Source organism: Sinocyclocheilus grahami, unplaced genomic scaffold (assembly GCF_001515645.1).
Source record: "Sinocyclocheilus grahami isolate Dianchi unplaced genomic scaffold, SAMN03320097.WGS_v1.1 scaffold50.1, whole genome shotgun sequence".
NCBI lineage: Eukaryota > Metazoa > Chordata > Actinopteri > Cypriniformes > Cyprinidae > Sinocyclocheilus > Sinocyclocheilus grahami.
The window spans coordinates 655,490-680,370 of NW_015505229.1; the positions used below are offsets into that span (position 1 = coordinate 655,490).

The following is a 24,881-nucleotide window of genomic DNA, read 5'->3' on the forward strand; positions in this document are numbered from 1 at the left end:
ATTTACTTATGAATGGGTGTAGAATTGTAGATCAGCACTAAGTACATTTACATAGTCTGTCATTTATTTTTTTGGACTTCTTTGGACTTTGTATCATTTATAATAACATACCATGCTTATTATGAACCTCCAGAAAGATGATATACATGACCCTCCAATCAGCTCTTATTCATATTAAGCAAGCGACGTTGTAGAAAACAGGCCAAGCTGAAAATACATGTGTGATTTTTTTGCATCATGTACAACACCCTTAATTTTAAATGACAGCCTGTTACACCTTAGCGAGGATTGTGACCAGCACATAATGAACACTCTCTTCATCCACTAACAAGATCAAAATACTACCAAATTTATTTTACAATTTCGAACACAGAAGAGAGGCATTATTTATAATAATTTGATAGGAAAATCCACTAGCGTATCCGATTGATTTTAGACAGAATGGTCCAAACACAATTACAAAACATGCTAAGCGTTCCACCAAAAAAAAGCCATTTTCCTTGTTGAATTCACAGCAGGTTGTCCTTCTATAAAAGCAACACAATACAATTGCAAAGTATCCGAACTGCAGGCGCTGCGATTCTCTTTCACTACATCCTCCTATTCTCACTCTCATGTGTGGTTTTTGCAATCCATCCATAGTTTGCCTGGACCGCTTCCTAGCTTGGGTTTTGTTAGCTAATCTGGTGCAAGGAAGGCAAAGTTTAGCAGAACAATACGGCATTGTACATCATCAGAGAGAAGAGATTAATGGGAAAGAGGCTGGTGAAGCTGCAACCGAGATAAAGAATTAGCAAATGAAGCTGCCGTTTCTTTTTTGCCTTCCTCTACTGACTCCGGCTCATCCTTCACGGTAATTTGATTGAGAATGCTCCATGCATACTACAAGACCTACGCTATCTGCTCTACAGGGGAAAGTCTTGTTCCCAGAAATAACAATTCATCTTCAGGATCCCTGCCTCAGCATATATCATCGACTTGAGGCTCATCATCGTTATTTTACATCAAAGCAAGCTGATACATGGGCGACAGCGAGCGAGGCAGGAGAAAAAGACGAAGGAGAACGAGGCGAAGCACTTAACAATCCCGGGTCGTGTTCCCACACCCCAATTAATGCGGTGCCAAAAGGACGCCCGCATTCCTTTCTCTAAACAGACGAAAACAGGATTGATGACAAAGCCTCCTGCGCATAACTCACAGCCTGACGTGGAAGAGGAGAGTGGGACGGAGAAAGAAAGACGGAAAGAATGCGAGCGAGGAGAATTACGGAGAATGACGGATTGAGACGGAGGGCTTGTTTTTCTCTGAGTCTCCTTGGCAGCAATCTTACGTTTGTATCCATTGGCTCCCGGTGAAAAGGCAGTGAAATATCACCTGTCACCCAATCAGAGCGCAGCACTCATTTCCCAGTGCCGCTTTAACAACAGCTGCCATCCACCATAAATATGTCATTGATAAATCAAATCAAAGTAGCAAGTGCGCTGGACTCAAAAAAAGTTTAAAAAAAAAGTGGATTATGTAGAAAGTGATCCTGAGCTGTATAGTTTTTTCTCATTATTCTGAAAGAAAGGAATCAAAATTGACAGTCAAGACAGTGTTAAAAAAGATTTATATTTATTTTTAACTTTGTCTCTTCTAACAACTTATTGTGGTTGAGAAAATAAACCATGAGTGTTATCAGATAGTTTTTTCCCCCCTTCAGAAATGACCACCATAAATATGTCATTGATAAATCAAATCAAAGTAGCAAGTGCACTGGACTCAAAAAAAGTTTAAAAAAAAAAAGTGGATTATGTAGAAAGTGATCCTGAGCTGTATAGTTTTTTCTCATTATTCTGAAAGAAAGGAATCAAAATTGACAGTCAAGACAGTGTTAAAAAAGATTTATATTTCTTTTTAACTTTGTCTCTTCTAACAACTTATTGTGGTTGAGAAAATAAACCATGAGTGTTATCAGATAGTTTTTTCCCCCCTTCAGAAATGGTGACATGCAAGCGAAATATTCCTTAGATTAAGTCATGAAAAACAAAAATCACAATGCGTCTTGTTTTTTTGTGTTAGGTTCAGTTTAGGAGATCGTCATATGTGATGCTTTGAAAGACGCAAAGATTTGTACAGTGCCAAAAATACAAGAGTACTAAAAATTCCATAATCATAAAGTCAAAATAATTTTGTCACTGCAATAATTGTAAAATATATTTGTGTTATTTTATACTTTTTCATTTGAATTTTGAAGGTGTGTGAATGACACACACACACACACACGAAAAAGAAGTCTGTACTTTCACTGGAAAATTGAGTTCTGACATTTTAATTCAAATTGACAAGGTCAACAATCAATCAATCAGTCAATCATTCACAGTAAGATCAATAATATGCATTTAGAAAAATTATACTTTAAAGTACTGTATAACTTACACACAAGTTACATACTGCAAAGATGATCAGTCAATAGTCAGTGGTGATGCTGTAAAAAAAGCATACTGTCAGCTAAAAGATTCCCCAAGGTATGAAAAACAAATCTTTATCACCTGCACCATACACAGCATGCTTTTTAAGTGAAAGCTGCAAAAATAAATATATAAAAGCCAGTAAAGTGCTTTTTTCCAAGGCTGTCAGAAAGGAGATTAATTCTAGCCATTGTCATTTAATGAGCTGTAGAGAGTTACCTGTCACAATGCTTCCACATATTCCTCTTTGTGTAAAAAAAAATCACTTTATTTAATTACTTTGCATCTGTCAAGCCACCACCCTCCCCACATCCTGCCACCTCATCTGAACAACTTGCACTTGAAAACCAGTGAGTCGGAATCTGTCTTACATAAACAACACGCAAGTCATAAAGCTGTGTTGTCATTCATTGCTCCGTGAGAGGTGACTGACGCTTTAAGTGTTGACTCCATCTCTTCGAAAGCCAAAGTGCTCAATGTACGAGTCGTTTATCAAGGCCGGATGGTTTATTGAACGTTCGGCCATGGAAAGGGCGACAAGATCAACTTATACAAGGTCTGTGTGTCACCACAACAATGGAGATAGAGGCAGGAAGCACACTTGGAAATAACAGGAAGGTCAGGCGGATCTATCTCCATAGCAGTGCGGAAGGCATTGACTAAATCTCTTTAATAGTATCACTATGCTGCAATACACACAGAAGAATAAAGAACCACTACACTGAAGAACCAAGCCATTGTTGGCCATCCAGTGCTGTAAATTTCAGAATAATCCTGGATGTTCTGGAGGAAGCTTGTGTGTTTCACTGGAAAAGATTAGATATGGAAAAAATAGGCTTCAAAGATAATCAAAATGATCACACTCATGATTACACGCAAAAATCTGTGATTTAATAAAAAATATATATTCTGCATGTGCTACATGCTTCAAAATGAACCATAGTACTCTATTGGAACATATTGAAGGCATTATCTCAAAAGGGATTGTTTTAAAATGGCTAATAATAATAATAATAATAATAATATAAATAAATATAAATATATATATATATATATATATATATATATATATATAAAAAATTAAATTAAATATATATATATATTAGTAGTCAACATTTGAAGTGGATCAAAAAAGTTCATCAAAGTTGTCCTAAGACAAGAACGCATTTTGGTTTTATATTTTAGGACAACTTTGATGAAATGTTTTGATCCACTATATATATATATATATATATATATATATATATACACACACAAACAAATTATTATTCCATTTTATACATAAATAATTCATATTCAATGGACTGTGTTCATAGTACTCAGTCCATTATATAAATATATAAATAGTATACAAATAATAGTACAATTATTATATAACCCAATTTCAGTCTGGACAATGTATAAATCAATAAAAAAATCGTGCAGCCATAGAAAAAAACATGATTTAAATAGAATGGAAAAAATTGACTGTCAGGCGCTCAATATCGCAAAATAAACCCCAAAGCAAGGGGTTATTGCTACTTCAATACATAAATGGAAATGTTGGATGGAAACATTGATCCTAGATACAATGATTTGATCGTGAGAAAAAAAAAAGGATACGAGAGTCATGAAACAAGCACAGTGCAAGACACTGGATGTCAGAGACAACGGCTTCATATGCCTGAATACCATGATTGACCAATCAGAATATAGAATTCCAGAGCAATGTGTAATAAGTTAGCGAAGTCATATACCTGCATAAGGGACAGGGGCATCTTTGTCCAATGCGACCAGAGGGGGGTCGAGCAGTACCGTGTCCATGTTTTCGGTGATGACACCATGGTAGGATGTCTCGATCCATGGTTTGTGCTTATTCACTACAATGGAGAGAGAAAAGAAAGAGAAAAAAGAGAATTACAATTCTGAACTAAAAGTCTATTCAAGTTTTCAACAAACATCTCCTAAATAAGAATTTAAAAAAACACAGAGTCAGAGTCTTTTCTCTGTTTTCATGCAAAGAATGGCTAATAATGGCGATCGATTTAAGTCCAATAAGCATGGGCTGTTTGTCCAATTCCCCAAATGGCAGCATCCCTGTCTCCTACAACACATATCCAGGGAAACACCCTCATTTATTTGGTCCTGGCATGCTCTGTTGTTCCTAGGTTTTTTTCCGTGGCTGCTGTATAACAAGAGATACCAAAACAAGATGCTAATCAATGGATGACACAAATGCAATCTTCTACCCAGTGAAAGGAAACATCCCTGCAAGAGTCTTTGTGCATTAAACAGCTTGTACCTTAGCAGTGTTTACACTTCTCGGAAAAATCTACACGCTATTGCCTCACCAAACCATCGGTACACAACTAATGCCTTGTCTAATAAGTAAAAGAACAGTAGGGATTTATAAGGTTAATTAAAATCACAATTTTGTCAAAACCCTAATGAGGAGTATTTTATTTATCAGCACCTGAATATTAAAAAAAAGTTACTTTGCTGCAATGTAGTTTTAAATCTTCCATACATGCAGAATTATGGAAGAATATTCAGGACTTTTTTCAAAAGGAATTGCAAATTGTATTTTCATTTGCATTTTCCACATGTGGGCGCATAAATTGTGAAATAATCCAAATGCAATTGCAAATCCTGCATTACCGTTTGCATTTTCGCTTTTGCGAACACAGTGACTGCCACATTTCAAATGAAAAAGCAAAGTCCATTTGCAACTGTATTTCCCATGTTTTACCAGCTATGAGCCTGTTTTACATAAATAGCAATATTAATTACCACATTTGCTTTTTCACTCTCTCTGCGTCATGCATGTAACCTGCCAAAACTTTGCATTTGAATGTCCAACAGATACTCAAAAAGTGTACTTAAGTACAATACTCAAGTAAATGTACTTAGTTACTGTCCGCCTCTGTTGGGAGGTGAAGTCACTCTCAGACGACCGTGCCGAATGCTTTGATCAATAGAGGTAATCGGTAAAGGCTCCGCTAAAGGCAGCTGCCAATCAGTTCGTGCCTGTGTGAGCGAAAACACAAAAATACAATTTGCAATTCCTTTTGAAAAAAGTCCTGAATATTCTTCCATACAGAATGAAGGCAAGGGGAAAAACAAAAACACATGAAAACAAAAACTACCAATTGGTGGTAGAGAAATGAATGATGTCATAGGGGCTTTCGTACCATGTAACTCTATAGGAACTCATGCTGTGTTCAAGTCCTCCTGGGACGTCAGGTGTGTTTAAATCACTTTGGTTGGAACAAGATGGCGATTTAACTTTTCTAAATAAAATTCAATGATTTTTTTTTTAACTCCACTGTTTTTTTGCTTTTTTCAGGTTTTATTAAATTTACGGAGGTGATGTAAACTGAATCATTATACTGTATATTCTATGGTAATTATACAATAATAAATATTTTGTATATTAAACATATAATTTTATTATACATTATTAAAAAAATAATTGTATTCATTTCAACAAATTTACCATCAATACAGACACTACTATAGTCTTTGGTTGCATCCATTGCATCCTACACATTTTCTCACTGACACTCTCCCAACTCCATGGACGCCATGATCAGAACTGTTTTTGATGTGTGTTGTGGGTTTCGTGATAACGGAAATTGAATTGTGAATGCACAATTTACGCGATTGAAAGAGCAAGAAAATCTGACTAAATCTCCTATGACAACTTGCAGTGTTCCATACCATCGAGGCTGAGAAAAGAACACAACGCTACAGACAACAGGTAGCTAAATGCCGTTATTGCTGTTTTTCATGTTCGTGGAGTAAAAATTGTACATGTCTTTTTTAAAATGCCGGTGTTTTGTATGCTTTTAGCCAATCAGTGTACACTTCACTGGTAGTTCCTATAGAACTGTTTTAGACCCTACTCCAAAGTAGGAGCTAATTTAGTTCCCCCAAACGGAGTTCTTAGAACTAAGTACATTCCTAGTTCCTGTGGTGCGAACACACCGAAGTACACAGAAGTACTTCCGCCAAAAATGTTTCTCCGGTGCAAAAGCCCCTCATGACACTCAAACCAGGCGATGTTATGTTTAGGTACTGTAAGGTGGGTAAGGCCAGTTTATGCAGAGAGGTTTTGCATTTCGCTGCATTCCAAAAGTCAAGTCTGTTTAATTCAGACTTGTGAAATAGTTTCACATGAATGACCAATGGAAGAACGATATGAGGTGTGACAATTTATGTTGAATTTATTTTTTAAAGATGTTCCACAGTTTCTTTTTTCTTTTTTTTACCACAGCTACTCACACTGACTGTGCAAATGAGGGGCTTAGGGCTGGGCTCTTTTAACTTATCAATTACCCAGAACACCTTTGCAAATCTATAGCAACCACCCTGGCACGCACCACTCAGCACTCACTCCTTAGAGAATGAAAAAATACATATTTTCCACTATTTTAATTTCCGAGGTATATGGTGGAAGTGTTGGAAAAACAAAACATTAATGTGGTTGATGAAAAGCAATACGTTAACAGGAAAAAAGGGCTTTATTTGATTTCTCCCTTGTGTAATCAGAAATCCTCCCCCGGCATGAGTTAATGGAGTTTTAGATTAGTACTGGCTATTCAGTAACCCCTCGCATGGCTCAGTTCGAGATCCACCAAAGCAATTAACAAAAGAGTAAATTAAACCATTTCACACTTGTGGACGACTTTCAACACAGCCAAGTCTCAGAAAAAAGTCATCCTGAAAAGCTCAGAGTGTCCTCCTAACCCATAAGTAATCCCAGGCAGGGAACAAATCGTCTCATTCAGATGGACAGACGGTTAAACCAGCTGCCAATGTCATTTTCAAAGACTACAATCTTGCTTTCAATGAGTTTGTGCCATTTATCTCTTTCCCGCACTCTCTATTTAACTCAGATGCACTTACATGTACAACACTACATGTTCTTTCAAACATGCACCAATGCATTTCAAAAGAAACCCACTTTTTAAAAAAATATATCACGACCACTTGCAAACATCTCAGCTTGTTTTCTTACTTGAAAGTGGCTATTTGAAAAGACACAGACAAATAGCCAGATTGTATCTATCTAGCTGTGTTATCCATACAAAAGACACCTACCTCAAGCTCAAGAGAAGTAAATAAGTGTGTGCTGCAGATGTATGAACAAAGAGGTCAGATACACTGCAGTCTAATATTCCCATTCTGTAGAAAATGAATAAAAATTAACGCAAAAAGGCTTTCATTTAAGCTATGCAGCTTGCATGGCACCTCGATGCACTAATAAAAGCCTGATTCATTAGGTAAATATTTATTTGAGCGTTTCATGTGTGAAATGTCAGACTGGGAAAAACATGTGGCTGTCATCATGTACACAAGATACAGTAAATAACTGTTATTTGAATCAGGTACTTTCTATTATAATAATACATCTCTTCAGGCTCTAGTCACTGCAAATTCACATCGAACTCTCTCGTTCTCGCTCCCTCTCTCTCTAATAAGGTTAGTGGTGTCACTAAGAGCAATATGCCTTCTCTGTAATCCCTGAGCTATTACCCATGAGATGTCTGCAGCCATTATACAGCATTAGAGCTCAGTGATGGAAGCTAATTCAATGTGGACTTTTCTCTTCCATCCACTCTCTAGATACCTGCACTAGAGAGCTCTGCCTCACACACAGCCAACAAAACACAAGATGTAATGGCAAATGCGTAAGTGTACACGCACACCAAAATTTGCCTCGCATTTACCATTAAGGAAAACAACCACTGACAATGATGTGGCCAGATGGACGCTCTTACAGTGTTAGTGAAACTTTATTGGACGTTAAAATACTTTAAAATACTATGAAATACTTCTAAATATTTTAAAATAATACTAATAATTAGTAGCAGCAGTAGTAGTAAAATTACGCTTTACTCACACAAAGTGCCTCACATAAATTAAAAAAACAACAACTATGAATAAAGGAAACCATAGCAAACGCAACGTAAGTATATAAATAAAAATTCAAAATAGCATAAAAATAAACAAAATGATATATAATAACTAGTGTTGTCAAACGATTAATCGCGTCCAAAATAAAAAAATGTGTTTACATAATATACTGTATGTGTGTGTACTTTGTATATTTATTATGTATATATATATGTATATATATATATATACACACACACACACACATACAATATATATTTTGAAAATATTTACATGTATATATTTATATTCATATAATTTATATTATATATAAACATTTTTCTTAAATATATACATGCATGTGTATTTATATATAGCCTACATAATAAATATAAACAGTACACTTATATATTATGTTAAAAAAACTTTTATTTTGGATGCGATTAATCACGATTAATCATTTGACAGCACTAATAATAACACAACAAATAATTTATATTTTATTTGATATACTGTATAATTTTTTTAGAAGGTAAAAAAAAAAAACCTTACATTTCCTAGCATCACCCTGCAGTCGGTTCACCTATCTGCTTGTGAGCACCATCCAAATAACCTGAATTGATTTAAAGCAGGTGAGTCCAGAGTGAGGGAGGTAGAAAATTCAGGTCGGGTCTCACAAGAGGACAAGAAAGGGGCTATTATAGAATCAATTATTTATTCAGCTTGATATATAATTATTCCAGCATTTCAAGCACCTGATAAAATGTTGCCGGGGGAGGGAAGTGAACGTTTGCAAATCTACTTTGAACCTTCTTCAACTTGCTATAATGAAAATCCCAGTCAGCATTGCAACGGTAATTAAACTTGGGGACAGCCTGCAGAATTGATGGTGAATTTTACCGCTCTCCCAGTGTCACGCAACAAGCTATTAATTTCTGACCGGTCGACACTGTAACATTACATTCGGCTCATAACATTGGAATTAAACAATAATCGAAACATGCGTGCAGGACCCAGAGGAAAAAGAAAGTGCTAAAGCCAGACACCAGCAGAGAATGACAAAAAAGAGAGACAGCAGATCAGCAATATTCAGGAATACATACCACAGCCTGCGTTACAGTGCCAATTTAGCATGTAGTGTTTTTGTATACATGGTGTAAACAACAAAAATTGCTGTTAAGACCAGCTAATGGACCTTAGCAGAAAAACAAGTCTTCTTAAGGCTCATTCACCCTCTTCCATAAGAGCATCCTGTTCATAACAAGCCTCCTCTGCGCTAGAGGAAAAAGAAGCCATTAGCCAAATGGCTGGTAAACATGATCTGTGATGGCCGTTGTCTTGAGACAAAGTCCAAAGACTTCAACTCAATCAAAGTCAAGAGAGTCAAAGATCAACCCCAGGCCGGCTAGCATCATCTGCTAGAGTCAATGAGGATATTAGTAGAAAATTGTCAATTAACATCCCTTTCACTGTGCAAATGACCAGTACATAGCACTCTATATTGGAAAAAAAAAGTACAGAAATGACTATCAGGAAGGCAGTAATTAGCCACAATGACTTAGCATAATCCAATACTAGCAGGAAGGAGTTTTCTGGTAGGGTTCGAAGGGTAATTTTCAAATACATTAAGCTCAACCAAGCAGCATCCCACACGTCCACAGAGACGCACTTCTTACACTTGCATCGCTCATCTTTAATGCTTATTAATGAGGTCATAATCTCAGCTTTTACTATGGCAAGCAGTCAGATTTGCAGGTCTTCTGAGATTTCTCATATAGGGGGCCCAGTTGACTAAATTAGTGTTTTTATCATGCTATTTTAGCATAGCCATTAAAAAATGTTTGCAAATTGAGGAGTGCTTGAGTTAATTAATGAACAGATCGTTAGGACTGTGTGGCGTCAGTGTTGGACATCTGGAAAGCATCGTAAAAGGGTGTTGGGTATTGCGGAGGGAGCAGAATGGTGGATTTTACGGTGACCTCTATAAAGGGGGTGAAAGAGTCGCATGGGTTTTAATGCCTCGAACGCTCGGTGGTGGTTTCAGTTGCTTTGCAACCTGCACGTCTCCATTAAAAGCGATATATTGTAAAAATGGCTGTGGCAGCAAGTCCTCCTGCAATTTTCTGTGGTTAAAATGTCATTGCTGTTGCCTGGCGGTGTGCAGCACATTCTTCAAGATGCTAGACAAGGTTGAGACCAGCTTGTCATTTACCAATCATGCCTCCCTTATCCACATTACAGTATTTCCTGTCAACTCTACATGACCAAAAGTGATAAACAAGGCCAAAAATAGATAACTCTGAAAGGAATAATGTCTGATTTGGGATGTGCCTTAAGCCCTGTTCACACTGAAAGATGCATGTGTTTGTCTCTGGCAGTTGGCATGTTAGGTGTTCTCACTCGTGTTGTTGAGTAATTTATGAATGGCATTAGCAGATGTCATTCTATGTTGTTGCAAAAAATAAATTTTCTAAAGGAAAAATATTGTATATAAATGTAATTGGTGTAAAATTCAGCTTTGCCATCACATTTTAAAATACATTTATTTTAAAATCCAATGACCGTTTTATAGTCACTTACAGTCACTTTACAGTATAAGACACTTCCACATGCCTGACATCAATATGAAGTGACACAGATCACGTGACAGCCAAAATTCAAGCAAAAGAGGTACTTCACTAAAGTAACTCAAAAACACACTGAAAAAATTAAGCAATGAACGAACTTTAAACAGGGTCTTGTTCTCTCACACAAGCAATTTTTCACATGATTCTTTAAAAACTTAATTATTCATATTTCCCCATGAGCTGATTCGCTACAACAAATACCTCCTTCTCATCCTGCATCACGTTGCATTACTTAAAAATCCTCTCAGGCCTTCATGGACATCTTCATAACCCAAACCGGTAAAGAGCAAACTTCACACTAAAGACAATCCACACAGGAGACGTGTCTTGAATCTGGCATCGCTGTGGGAGGCATTCGGGCTGTTTTACAGCTAAATTTTCCCATAATAAGCATTTATAATCCCTGACACAAATGACTGAAAGACAGCAGAGGTTTATAAATGTCCTTGATTCTACAAACACGCCGATATAAATGACTCGTTCCCTTGTGTACATAAATTCTCCGAATCAACTTACTTAGGTCACCAGCCATGAATATAAATTTGTTTGATTAGACTCTCGACAAACATTGAAGCGAATATCTTTTGTAATGGAGGAGTTCTCTGCGCTGGTATTTGCTAGTGTCAGCCTGGCATCGATACCCCAGAGGACTCGGAAATGTCAATTGTCTGTAATTAGAAAGCTGGCATATTCATTCACGAGGCTTTGTTTTCTTGTCACGGAATCCGGGTCCTTATGGTCTTTTCATTAGCCATATTTTTTATCAGCTATATATATGTGTGTGTGTGTGTGTGTGTGTGTGTGTTTGTCTATACCGCTTGAGACAAAATCAACCCTTACGAAAAGAGCCGGTGTGATTACACACCGTGTGAAGTCACTTAAATTACAAGTCATTGTTAGAAACACAGAGAACTGATTGAGGTGGAGAGATGAAGGGTTTTAGGGGGACTTCAGAGGGAGTCAAATGAAAGCAAGGAGCGAAGAGAACAATGATCTCCTTACTGACACGGGTGCCAGAGGCTGAGCAAGAGAGAAGGCAGGGCTCAACTCTCCATCTTCTCCGGATTAAAATTAAAAGGGCCTGCTAGTTCATCTTCTGTCTGTGGGGGATCTGGACACTCGAGTGGCTCTCAGCATCTCTGGGCATTTTGAGGAGACGAAAATGAAAATTGATACTGGGGCTACAGCTCTGTGCCTCCCTCCCTGCACTTAACAGGACATCTGCTGTGCCCACATACCCATGCCTTTTATCTACCTTAGCGAGTGGGGCTGTGCTAAATCTACTTATTTCCAGTGAGAAGTCGGTGGGTAGTCAACTACTCTTAAAGGGTTATTTCATCCAAAAATGAAAGAAATTCTGCCATTATTTACTTGTTTCAAACTTGTATGACCTTCTTTCGTCTTCTGAACACAAAATACATTTTGATGAGTGTTTCAGCTGTTTTTTGTTCTTACAATGAAAGTCAGTGTAGCTTTGGACACCCCTGATTTTCATTGTATAGACCAGTGGTGGTGAACTCTGGTCCTGGAGAAACTCTGCAAGGCTGCGGCTCTCCAGGACCGACGTTCGCCACCCCTGGTATAGACCAACAACAACAAAAAAAACACTCAAACTACCTTCTTTTGTGTCCCACAGAAGAAAGAATCTCAAACTGTTTGAAACAACATGAGGAGAAGTAAATGGTGACAGTGGTGAACTATCCGTTTAAAGGGGTCCTATTGTGTCCTTTTTTACAACCTGTAATATGAGTCTCAGGTGTCCCCAATATATATGTCTGTGACATTTCAACATTTATTATTCCATGCTGTAAATACCTCTTTTTGGGTGGAGGCAAAAACATGCCGTTTTTCATGTGTCTCTTTAAATGTAAATGAGCTACTGCTCCCCACCCCCTTTTCTGACATATGATTTTATGAGTGCACAGACACAAAGAACGCACACAGAAAGCCAGCTCTTTCATGTAAACGTCAACTGTCAAATACACACAAGGTTATGTCAAAAACACACACATTTCACAAAAACACAATCGTTATGTCTGCTAATGTAAACAGCTGCATTATTAGATTTGTGAAGCATCTCTTGGACATGGGGACAACACATTACTAATGCAACTCAACCAGGCCTTGCCCTCTCCTATTTTTTGTATATGCCTTCATTGGGAATTAATTAAATCAGGGTTATTGTGACATGTACAGTATGTCCCGGACGAAAACTCAGGACTATAATCAAGGCTTTAAGGGAGTTTTGAAGTTGGAAATATATATATATATATATATATATACACATATATAAAACATTATTTCAGTTTTTCTACTTCAAAATTTAATGTTTAAGTAAATGTCAATGTTTGCATTTTCTTTTAAATTAATTGCGAAATTTACTAGCAATTTCTAAGGCTTTTCACACTGCGCTTAACCCCAGGTTATTGTCGTTCTAAATACTACTTTTAAACCCGGGTAAAGAAATGTTTCACACCTGTAATTTGAAAGCGGTGTTAGCACTGATTTTTACCCGGGGTTATGAAACCCTGCTCCGGAGCAGGGTTAGCACCGCATTTGTGGTGTTAACCCCGCATTTCGGTGCTCAGTTTGTTCAGTGTGAAACAGAGCGGTGTTTGTTTGTTGCTGCTGGACGCTTGGCAACAGACAGCCAATCAGAAATTGAGCAGCGAGGCTCATGTCACATCAGTAAAAGGAAACGAGCTTCGTGTAAACAGCAGCCGGTGAGAGAAAAGTAAGAAATGTCAAAAGACGGAAAGCGTGTGAACTGGAATGATGAAGAGACGGTATTATTCACTTAAAAGAAATTCTAAGAAATATTCACATACTTTGCTCCTTGTTTTCTTTCTTTTGTACTTTTATCTTTGTTTTCTTGCCTTTGTGCGTCTCATGAGGCTTAAAACGGCTAAAGACCTACACGGCGACATTTTTTTAATAACTGGCAAGATGCAGAAAAAGCTGTGTAAACAGGTTGCCTGCTGTTCGTCCAATCAGTGACAGTGACACCGCAAATATGCAAATAAGAACGTTAACCCGGGGTTTAGGAATGTACAGTGTGAAACGTCTGTTAATGAATACCCAGGATTTACAGTTAATCCCAGGTATAGTATGAGCAGTGTGAAACGTGATTACAGATAACCCAGGATATCCGGGGTTTAGGATGACCCAGGGTTAACAATTTTAAGTGTGAAAAGCCCTTCTGAGGGAAACCTGCTTTAAAGCCAGTGATTTTTCAGTGTAGGTCATGTGACATTTTGAATACATGGTGAATATACAATAGTTTGTCCAGATTTCATTCATACTACCTATATTTATACTAAACAGAACATACTTTTTTAACAGTCGTGAAGTTACTTTCAAACCAAATGTAGTACATATTAGACATTAGACCAAGCGAGAACAGGGTTGGCAAACACTGCGATACCAGTCCTAATAAAAAGCAAGACCTGTGGATGTTGCATAATAACGGTAACATTGCTCACAGCGGGCAATTTGACGTCTGTAATTGTCTTATTTATAATTGAGGGCGTTACATTTGTTACACAAATTGTCTTTTGATAGTTGTAAAAGAATTGCAGCTCCTCAGATTTACCACGTTTTTTTACCACATTTACCAGTTTACCACATTGACAACACACTAAAACCCTCTCTAAGATGTTGCATTTCTAAATTAATCCTCTTTAAAGCACTGCTGCAAAAAATACTACAGTTAATGTTAAAAAACACATCTACATGCTCTAGACTATCTAAAAAGACAGATGACTAGTTGATAATCTTGAACATCCCTGTTACCAGTGAGCTACAGCCACAAAAAGTGTTTGAATCTGAAGGCATAAAAGACAGAGAGAGACAAAGAGAAAAGCTCTCAGTGCTACAGAGAGGAGCAGTGAGAGTCTACCTGAAAGGCATCCTTCAAGGCTGTGGAATACAATACCAACGTAAATGTGCATCTGTAAAATCACCATGGGAACTTAAAGTTTAATTTAAAGTAACATGACATGTGGCCAAGTATGGTGACCCATACTCGGAATTAGTGCTCTGCATTTATCCCATCCAAAGTGCACACACACACAGCAGTGAACACACACACACCCCCCCGGAGCAGTGGGCAGCCTTTTTTTTTTTTTTTTTTTGCTGCGGCGCCCGGGAAGCAGTTTGGGATTCGATGCCTTGCTCAAGGGCACCTCAGTCGTGGTATTGAAGGTGGGAGAGAGTGCTGTACATTCACTCCCCCACCAACAATCCCTGCCGGTACGAGACTCGAACCTGCAACCTTTTGGGTTACAAGTCTGACAAGTCTGAGCAAAGCTAAAAAGACTTTCTAGAACCCTTGAGACAAAAGTACTCACTACTGTATTCAATTAATTTATTTGTCTGGTGAAAAATGGCTGTAAAAGACAAATCTGAAGATTCTTGCCTGGAAGTTGTACTTATCTGCATGTGAAATATGAATTATAAACAGGTAAAGAAAGACATTACTGTTTAAGAGGCTGGGGTCAGAATAATTTCTTTTGAAAGAAATACATACTTTTATTCAGAAAGAATGCATTAAATTAATGAAAAGTTAAAGTAAATACATTTATACTGTTAGGTTTCAAATATTGCTGTTCTTTTGGATTTTCTATTCATCAAGGAATCCTGCAATTAAAGAATGACAGTTTCCACAAAAATATTGTGCAGTGCAGCACAACTGATTTCAATATTGATAATAATAATAAATGTTTCTTGAGCACCAAATCAGCATTTTAGAATGATTTCTGAAGGATCATGTGACACTGAGGTCGACCGATATGGGTTTTTCTCTGGCCGATGACGATATTTTGAAATCAGGGCAGCCGGTGGCCGATATATAATTCCGATTTTTTGGGCCAATATGTTTGGCTGATTTTTTCCCCCCTTCATCTCATAAAAGAGAGTCTGAGTAAATGATTATTTTCAGGGTACAAGATAGTAATGATAGTAGTAGTAGTAGTAGTAGTAGTAGCCTAACTCATAGTAATAATACATGGCTCAAAACTTAAGCACCTTCTCAAAACAGTTCTGAAGCATGCGTTTTGTTTATGTGTGCTGACAGACACCAGTGTTTCCCACAGACTTCCAAATGCAAATTCATTCTCTGCCAGCAGCAGGCGCTGTTGGAGCAGCAGAAGCATAGCAATTTCCCCAGTAACGGCTTTAATCAAATAAGCTCAGCACTCACAAACGCTACTTTTCAGGCATTACAGGAAAGACAAAATGAAAATGACATTGAAGCTTTTCTGAAGACGGTTGGTTCTTTTCAAAGATACATTCATATTAAAACACCCACTGCATTTTAATTTTGAAACGTGCAGTTATCAGTTTATTCAATGAAGTATATAAGCCTTTTGGAAAATCTATTTGTGCCGGTCAGTTTTGATATTGTGACGAGCCGCCACAAATAACTCAATGTATGGGAAACACTGGACACTGCTATAAGTCAAATGGCCATAGTGATAACAAAAATAAAAGTTCACACATATTACACAGCCTGCTACTCATAACTGCTTAAGAGTGCACTGGCCATGAATGATGACATTGTGGAGGCTATGTCGGACCCACAGACACATTTAATGAGTAAAGTTAACGTGCACGTTTTAGCCAGCTCAGAAGTTTCATCTGAAGTTAATGTGTTTCTACTTTCACATGCAAATGACTTGTTGCACTTATGAATATGCTAACTTTCCGGCATCAATTCCAGTAAGGTAAAACGTAATTACATCTCTTTTGTCCTGCCATCATTTGCTGAAGCTGTGTGTGAACAAGACGCGGCTGCAGAGTGTGAGCTGCTCCTTCTCACGCAGCCAAAGGCGAGATTCTCTGGTACCGCGTTCCACAACAACGCTTAGCTGCCCGCAGATGTGCCTGCCTATAAATCGGCCTAATTTGCAGCACAATTGGCCGATGCCGATTAATTAAAAAATTCTGAAAATCGGTTTGATTAATCGGCCGGCCGATCAATTGGTTGACCTCTACTCTAGACTGAAGTAAAGGCTGATAAAAATTTCTAAAAATCACAAGAAAAGAATTTGAAATTGTAATAATATTTTACAATATTACTGTTTTACTGTATTTTTGTTGAAAAATATACAGCCTTGGTGAACATAGGAGACTTTTCAAAAACATTATTTACAAATATATGCATTGGAACTATTACGTTCTAAATAAATAAATAAATAAAAATAGATTGACATAACTTCCATCAAGCATTTAATTTACTGGATCATCCAATAAATCATTATCATTGAATTATAAACTTGTATAAGCATATGGAAGATTGTTTCTGCTTAACAGTAAAAACACTTGTAAGACAAAATCTAATTAGCTGAAAAATTTGCCATTATAAGAAATACATTTGCAACTGTGAGGTATAATTTAGTTGCAATTAGGTTAAAAATGAATGCAGAAACAAGCTTTCATAGTGTTATATACTGTAATTGTGATTTAGGAATAATATAACTTGATATAAATAACATTTTTAAAACAAACTGTAAAGTTTTAAGGATATTTAATTGTTTGTCACTGTTTCTGATGACAACATTGCATGTGAGAAGTGCAAGTAGTGTGTGTGTGTGTGTGTGTGTGTGTGTGTGTGTGTGTGTGTGTGTGTGTGTGTGTGTGTGTGTGTGTGTGTGATTGCATATGCTCAAATGAAATGGATTGTTATCTAAATTTGCATTACATCTATTCATTCAAGAGACATTTTTATCCAAAGCGACTTAAAAGTGAGAAGGGCTATGCCTCTTAGCCTCTTAATTTGCACCACCTGCCAGCGAAGGTACAACCTTTGATACAAATGTATAGTGAATATCTGCCCTATAATCAACAATCCACACATTCCAAATGTGTCATGTGTACTTATGACTCATAAAACACAAATAATTATAAGTTCCACTAGAAAACTGCCACTTGAGAAGCTACATTTGATGTTCGCATTGAGGTCTCCCACACATCCCATCTGAATTCAAGCCCTAGCCATCACTGTTAGACAAACGCTGTTGCTTGGTGGGATTGGAACAGAGCTAAGCTCTCACAGAGGGAGGTTTCTGGTGTGGGGGAAATGGCAGGGATTTCCTTCTGCATCCTCCAAGAGGAGCTGGCATACAGGGGGGATTTTCTCAGCTGAGAGAAGGAGAGAGGCGCTGGTACGCTCAGAGGGACACAACAATCCTCTTTACAGTCCTCATTGACAGTGGCAGTACCGCTTGGCAACTTCGTAACAGCTCATGAGAGAAGGTGGGAAAAAAAGAAAACAGGAGGGGAAACTTTTAGACAGGTGTTTAGCCCGTGTCCTGAAGCCATGATTCTTTCACACAAGGACAGATTTACTGCCTCTCAGCTTTCGACATTTTCCTGACAAATGATGCACGCTGGACATGTAAACATGGTACAAAAACCACACAAATTACATCTCAGCCAAATACGGAGGCTGTAAAACAGCGTTTTGTTTTATGTTATTGAATCACGCATGTGGGCAGATGTAAACATCACATATTTCATGATGCATAGCTTTTTGTTTACTTAATAGCACATGGTAAATGGCAGAAGGGACGATAACAAAGATGAGATTGTTTTCAGTCGTGGCCGTGTGTTTATGATCGCACTGCCTGTGTTTTCATGTGAGCATGTTTGTTAGTAGCACACAGCTGAAAAGAAGAGCATATGTTGTGTTCTGGATGCTGAATTTCTGCATGGGATGCTAGTATGCCCAAGAGATTTACTAACTAGGTACGGTAATCATCATGAATGTAACAAATCTGGTTCCGGTTAATGATTTTTACTACTTTTGAGGAAGAAATATTTGGAAGAAAGAAATGCAATTCCATTCCATGGAGAGCCCCATTCTATCTAACATCTATATATACGCAGCACATCATCCTCCACTCATATATTATGGCAAATTTACATACATTCCTGTTGTTCATTCTTACTTGATTTAGGTCCTTCACTAACTCATACTATATCGATATTTTGCTGAAGTTTCTATACACCTGTACAGTGTAGAGCCGTTTCTGCACTCACCTCACCACAAGCAGGTTTGATGTGAAGCCGATTGGTTTCAATGGCTACCACTTAATTATGATTGGTTAAATATTTGGAAGGCGGGAAATCGTATTTCGCATCTCTTTTTGGGAAAAGCAAATGATGTTGCGTCATCAACTGGGCTACTTTTACACTGTTGCTGCAGGTTGCTTTTTAGTCAGTGGGTTAAAATGATTTTTCTCTGATTAAAGAATGTAAATTGATTAAAAGAATAGTTCAACTTCAGCCATCAGCTTTTCGATTTTTTTGCACAAGAACCATTATTGGAACTAAATGGCATTCAGTTTGGTGTGGTTAGTTTTTTTTTAAGTTTTTTTTATATAAAACTGGTTTGTTTTCTTACCCAATACTAGTTCAGTAGGGTTTGTTTGATTTAAAATAAAAATTCTGATCTTTTTACCTTTCAAAAAAATCAATTTTCAATCGGAATGTCAGGGGGGTTTCTCACTTAAGCTTTTATTAACCCCATTAACCCTCTTTTTATGAAGAACAGATTTTCCTGCACAAACCGACCAGGACTCATGCTGGTTTAAGCTTGTTTTTCAGCAGAGCGGTCTATGAGCTGAAGCCCACAGATACGTGGCATCTCATCTCAGTTCAAAGTGTGACGTTAATCCTAAGAGCAGCTGTCCGGAGTTATCCTCTCGCCTCATGCCCAGTCATGCTCGCTTTCCCTCGAACACTCCTCTACTTTCCACACACTTCATCTGCATTGTAGATGGGATTATACCATGGCGCTGAGAACTTGTCTAAACAAAATACATCCCCGGCTCCTGGAATCCAGTAAGACTGTTCTGCGTGCAAACTAACCAGGATAATTCACTGTCAGTTTACAGCGTTGGCAGAAAAGGGAAGCCGACTCTAATCTGGTTTGTCTGCTTAAGGGAGAGGGACTCTGGACACGATTGTGAGAGGAATCAAACCCACACAGACTCCCGACCCAAAACTGCTGGCCCTGAGGGGCTTCAAAACACACCGTCACGCAACCAAATCAAATCAGTAGTGAGAGGCAAGCACACACACACACACACACACACACACACACAGAGTGACAGAGTTGGAGAGACTGGCAATGAAGAAGAGGGGGGAAAAAGGCTGAAAAATATTGTGAAGATGGATGGAAGCCAGTAAAGGAGTTAAAAGAAGTGAGGGAGATAGAGGGAAGGAACCGAGCAAAACAACAAAGCCAAAGTGCAGCACAGAAGAAGATGAGTTGAGTTAAAAGAATGGGGATGGAATCAGGAAGGAGCACTTTAGACCAATAAATCACTCGCAAAGAGCCCCTCACTGAGACCATAACACTGAGAGAACTACAAGGGCACTTTAAAGCAACTCATTCCTTAAATGTCTGTCTATACCATAAAAGGCTTCAAAACAAGAACAGTCTCTTGGCACTGTGGGTATGCATGCTTATGATGCACAAAAGCTGTCGATTCTCTGTTGAAGCTGGTTTGAATGAAGATTTTTAAATGGCCAATGCTGGTAGGTCTTAAGGTCTATAGAAAACAGTTTGGCTGTTAGTGGATATACAGATACTTTTGGGGTCACTTGGGCTTTGAAAACATTTATGCATAAATAAACAAACAAACAAACATTACTCCTGTGTCTCTTCAGTGTCACATGATCCTTCATAAATTATTCCAATATACTAATAATCTTACTGACCCCAAACAATTCGTAATAAATAAATAAATGAAAAGTACAAGCTGAGCACTTCTTGTGTATATTTGACTCTTTATGATGAATCCCTTGTTGTATTCCTCAACTGTAAGACGCTTTGGATAAAAGTGTCATGAGATAAATAATAAATGCTAAATGAATAAATGTTAATGTAAATGCATTATCCATTACAAAGCTGAGGGCTTATTTTGGATTTATCAGACAGTCGTTTTACTCCACTCTCAAATATTTCAAATTTTTTTCCCCTCCAGTCTCAAAAAGCACATGGATATTACTCTAAAATACAGACAATGGAGAGCAGCCTCTCTTACAGCAGGGCACAATCATATCCTGGAGCTCCGTCAGCCAACAGCAGGGGCACTGAGGACGGGCAGGAGTGAAGGAGAGCTCCACCTGGGCAGCTGAGAACCACATGAAAGAAGGAGAACAGAGTGATAGGAGGAGAGCAGGGAAGTAACATTCACCCAGGCCTCTATTTCAAGGCGGTCCTCTCACCTGGTCTCACAGCAACACCACAAAATCACAAGCCCTTCCTGTGAGAAAAGGAGGAGAGGATATTTCCGACATGAGTCTGACAGCTTGATCTTATGCCCAGCGGTACGACCCAAAATCTACCGCCGGACGAGGGCAGTGCTGGATGTGAAAGAGGATTTTATGTAGTTTACAATCAGATCATATCCCTTTCAGGTGGGGATGTTTAGTTTTCACACAATTCGAATTGGATTTTGATTCAGGGACTTACAAATTATTTTATTTTAAGTTGTCAAAAATAAAATATGAATCAATTTGTTTTTAAATATTTATTAATTTAATATTTACCCACTCATATTTTCTTTTTATGTGATTGACAGCAAAGAGGAAAAAGCCTCTAGCTTGAGGTGAAAGTGATTTTAAGTTAGCATTGCAAATTTTGGTACTCATCTAAAACATGTTTCATCCAATGCATGCTTCTTCAAAAACTATATTAATAATTGATTCTAAATGTAAATAGTTATAATAAATTCTATAATCATCATTAATATTGAATTTAAACAAATTTAAATATGCTTTATAAATTATGAATTGGTGAGCATCAGTGCTTTTGCCAAAGCATCCCGTGTAAAGAGAACACACAACACGCAGATCAGATCTCCAAGTTGAACCATCAGCGGATGTGATATCTGCCATGCCGGCTTCTTTTCTCCCTTTGAGCGTTTCTTTTATACACTTTTAATATCTTTTTTATTGCTCTTATAGCGGAGTTCATTAGCATGCAGAGATGTGCATCCACACGCACAACGGGGATTAGATAACCTCACACTTCATGACATCTTCCTCGATACGCCACGTGAATAAAGGGGCAAAATCTCTCCGCAGCCTGCACACGCAGGAAAGCACAGTCAAGCTCGCCTTCATTTTTTGCCTAACTAATAAAAACAGACAGGCAAAGGCCACTTGCCCTCCTCTGAGGAGAGTTTATTTTGATTTTGATTTAAAAAGACTCTGTCTGTGTTAGTCACACAGCCGCGGGGCCGCGCGGAGTCGGGCATGACGGAAGAAAACGAGGCGGAGGAGGAGGGGGTGAGGGAAAATTACGAAGGGCGCTCGCTATTTTGACTGCATTGCCAAAACAGCCTGGCCACTTCACAGAGGTAATTTTAAAGGAAAAGGCTTGGACACACCGTGTAAACAGAGGGCTATTTACATAGGGATTCCCTCAGTCTAAAAGATTGGCTTTGAAACAGATTACAGGTGTGAACTCCCAACTCCTGCATTACACTGATACCAAAGCCACAAGGTCCACAGCTGATAACCGTGGAACTGCAGTGAGAAAACTTTACCGGTGTGGGGTAGCGAGAGCGTGCGTGAATGAGCGCACCGATCCGTGAGAGCCCATGAGTGAATGACTAAAAGCGTGCGGTTCGGCGCACGAGCCAAGATGAGGCTTGATGAGCCGCCCCTGCAGCATCTGGAGGGCTTTTTCCATTCAAACACTCATATCGGCAAAGCTGCAGCAAGCCGTGGCACCATCCGCCTTTCTCTCGTGCTCATCTTTCGTCTTCACCCTCCACCTCATCCCTCTCCCAGGCTGTGATAAGAGCGAGGCTCCATTAGCACCTCTCTCTCTTTCTCTTTCTCTCATGGAAGCAAGCTGGAGATAGAGCAGCCCTGATGGACTATAAATTGTAGGGAATGCTTCCTGCTGAGAAAGAGTAGCAGAGAGAGAGAAAGGTTACACCGAAAGAGAGAGAGAGAAAGAGAGAGGGAGGGATGGTCACAGCCAAGATGCATGGGATGTCAGAGTCACTAATCATAGCCCATCAGCGCTATATTAATCACTGGATCACTGCCACTAGTTTGGACCTGATGCCTGGAGTCAACCATTCAATAACCTTTGAGAACTTGAGAACAACTGAGGGATGAGCTGTGTATTCATGCTGAAGCACCAAAACATGGCTCTCGGAGATATTAATTATTTCTTCACACACACAAACATACATTTAATTTTTAAACATGTTATGGTGAAAATAACTGGAGTTGGCTTCTTACTGTTTTTACCATATGCCTTATTTTTGTCCAAAAAAATGTAAAAAATAATCAGATTTGCAGTTCTGCTCTATATATGAAGAGTTCATTTGCAAAAACAGATAACTCAAAAGTGAAAAGTATTTTTTTATCCTGCATTCCATTTAATATCAATCAAACTGCAGTTGGGTTGCTTTGATTAAATAATAATAACTAAAATACAGCTAACTAGCACAATAAAACACAATAAAAACATGATAACAATAAAAAAAACTTGATTTATGAACATTTATAAAAACATAAAGATAAAAAGTTATCTGTTTTTGCAAATTTGCAAAAACTCTTCATATGTATTAGATGTAGTCTCACAAACCACATTTTGGACTATTTTATATAAAAAATCTGGTTCATGTTGTTTATTCTGCTACAAAGTGAACACTCATTTAAAACTGCACAGTGCTCTGTTCTGCAATAACCCAGAAGATGATAAAGGAAACTGTTTATTTTGGTCCATCCAGATGCAAGTCCCGAAAGAAAGCAGAAAATGTGCCGTTCTTTTGCAAAACTCTTTTATTAATGCTTGATGCCATAAACTTTAAAACTGTGCCTTATCCATCAGCTTTCTTTTCTTATAAGCTTCCTAACTAGTGAACAACATTTTTAAAACATTCTATGAGCCAATTAAATAAAACTGTCACCTGTTATATGTGGATGCTTTCAAAATCACATCATCTCTGAGAAGGTACTTCTTTTGAACAAGTAATTACTTTGTGAATGTTTAAAGAAACACGCTCTATATAATGCATGTAGAATGCATGTAATCTGGATGTGGTATATTTGTCATGTGAATGACCAGCATCGGTTGCGTCACTACACTGCCATTTACAAATCCTCTCCCATGGCCTCAAGGAATATTTATTAAAGTGGATGCACACTTCAGAATCTCGCTGGAAATAGCATCTGGTTACTTTTTGCCTACTTTTTTATGAATATTGTGAATTTGCACATACTGTTACGTTCACATACTGTTTTTTGCCTGCTACATAGTAGGGGAGTATGCAAGTTTGGATGCAACGTGTTTCAGACTATGGAAAGCCAACAGGAGCAAAATCTGTCTTTCTATACTGCATTTCAAAAAATCAGCATGAAACAGAGGACACACTCATCTTGTAATGTATATCCAAGTGAAACAGCTTTCTAAATGAAAAAAGTAGGGTGAGACTTAGTTTCACTCATCAGGAATTTATGGGATTGCAGTTTGCTATTGCTGCAATTTCATGTGAATGACAGGTCGCTATAAGAGAGGGATTATTGTCCCGTTTTGGTGCCAGTGCACACGTTATCAGAGAAAGATGTTGTTGTGAGGGGGAGGGTAAGTTAAAGGTTTTGAATAACAATTATGATGTGCAAAGATAAATCATTTATAAACAACACTTCAATATTCCATAAACAAATAAGAACTGTCACTTTTGATTTCATAGTGACTTTAAGCCATGCCCTAAGAAAAGCTTGTTTGTGAATAAACCAATTTATATTGCTTGTGTACACTTACAATACTATTGCACACACAACATTTAATTATTATGGATTATTATGGTATATGGTTATAATTATGGTTGTAGGTGTCATGTAAGAGCACAGGAAAGGTGTTTGCTAATAACATGCTCTTATGCATACAGCC

At 37.9% G+C, this 24,881-nt stretch overlaps 1 protein-coding gene across 1 annotated transcript in view; it reads right to left on the reverse strand.

Annotated features, from left to right (window-relative positions):
- Positions 1-24,881, reverse strand: part of clstn2a (calsyntenin 2a) — a 219,121-nt gene that overhangs the window by 118,950 nt on the left and 75,290 nt on the right. Inside the window, exon 2 of the mRNA XM_016269210.1 lies at positions 4,187-4,309. Coding sequence (XP_016124696.1) covers positions 4,187-4,309 — 123 coding nt within the window. The remainder of the gene's footprint in view (positions 1-4,186; positions 4,310-24,881) is intronic.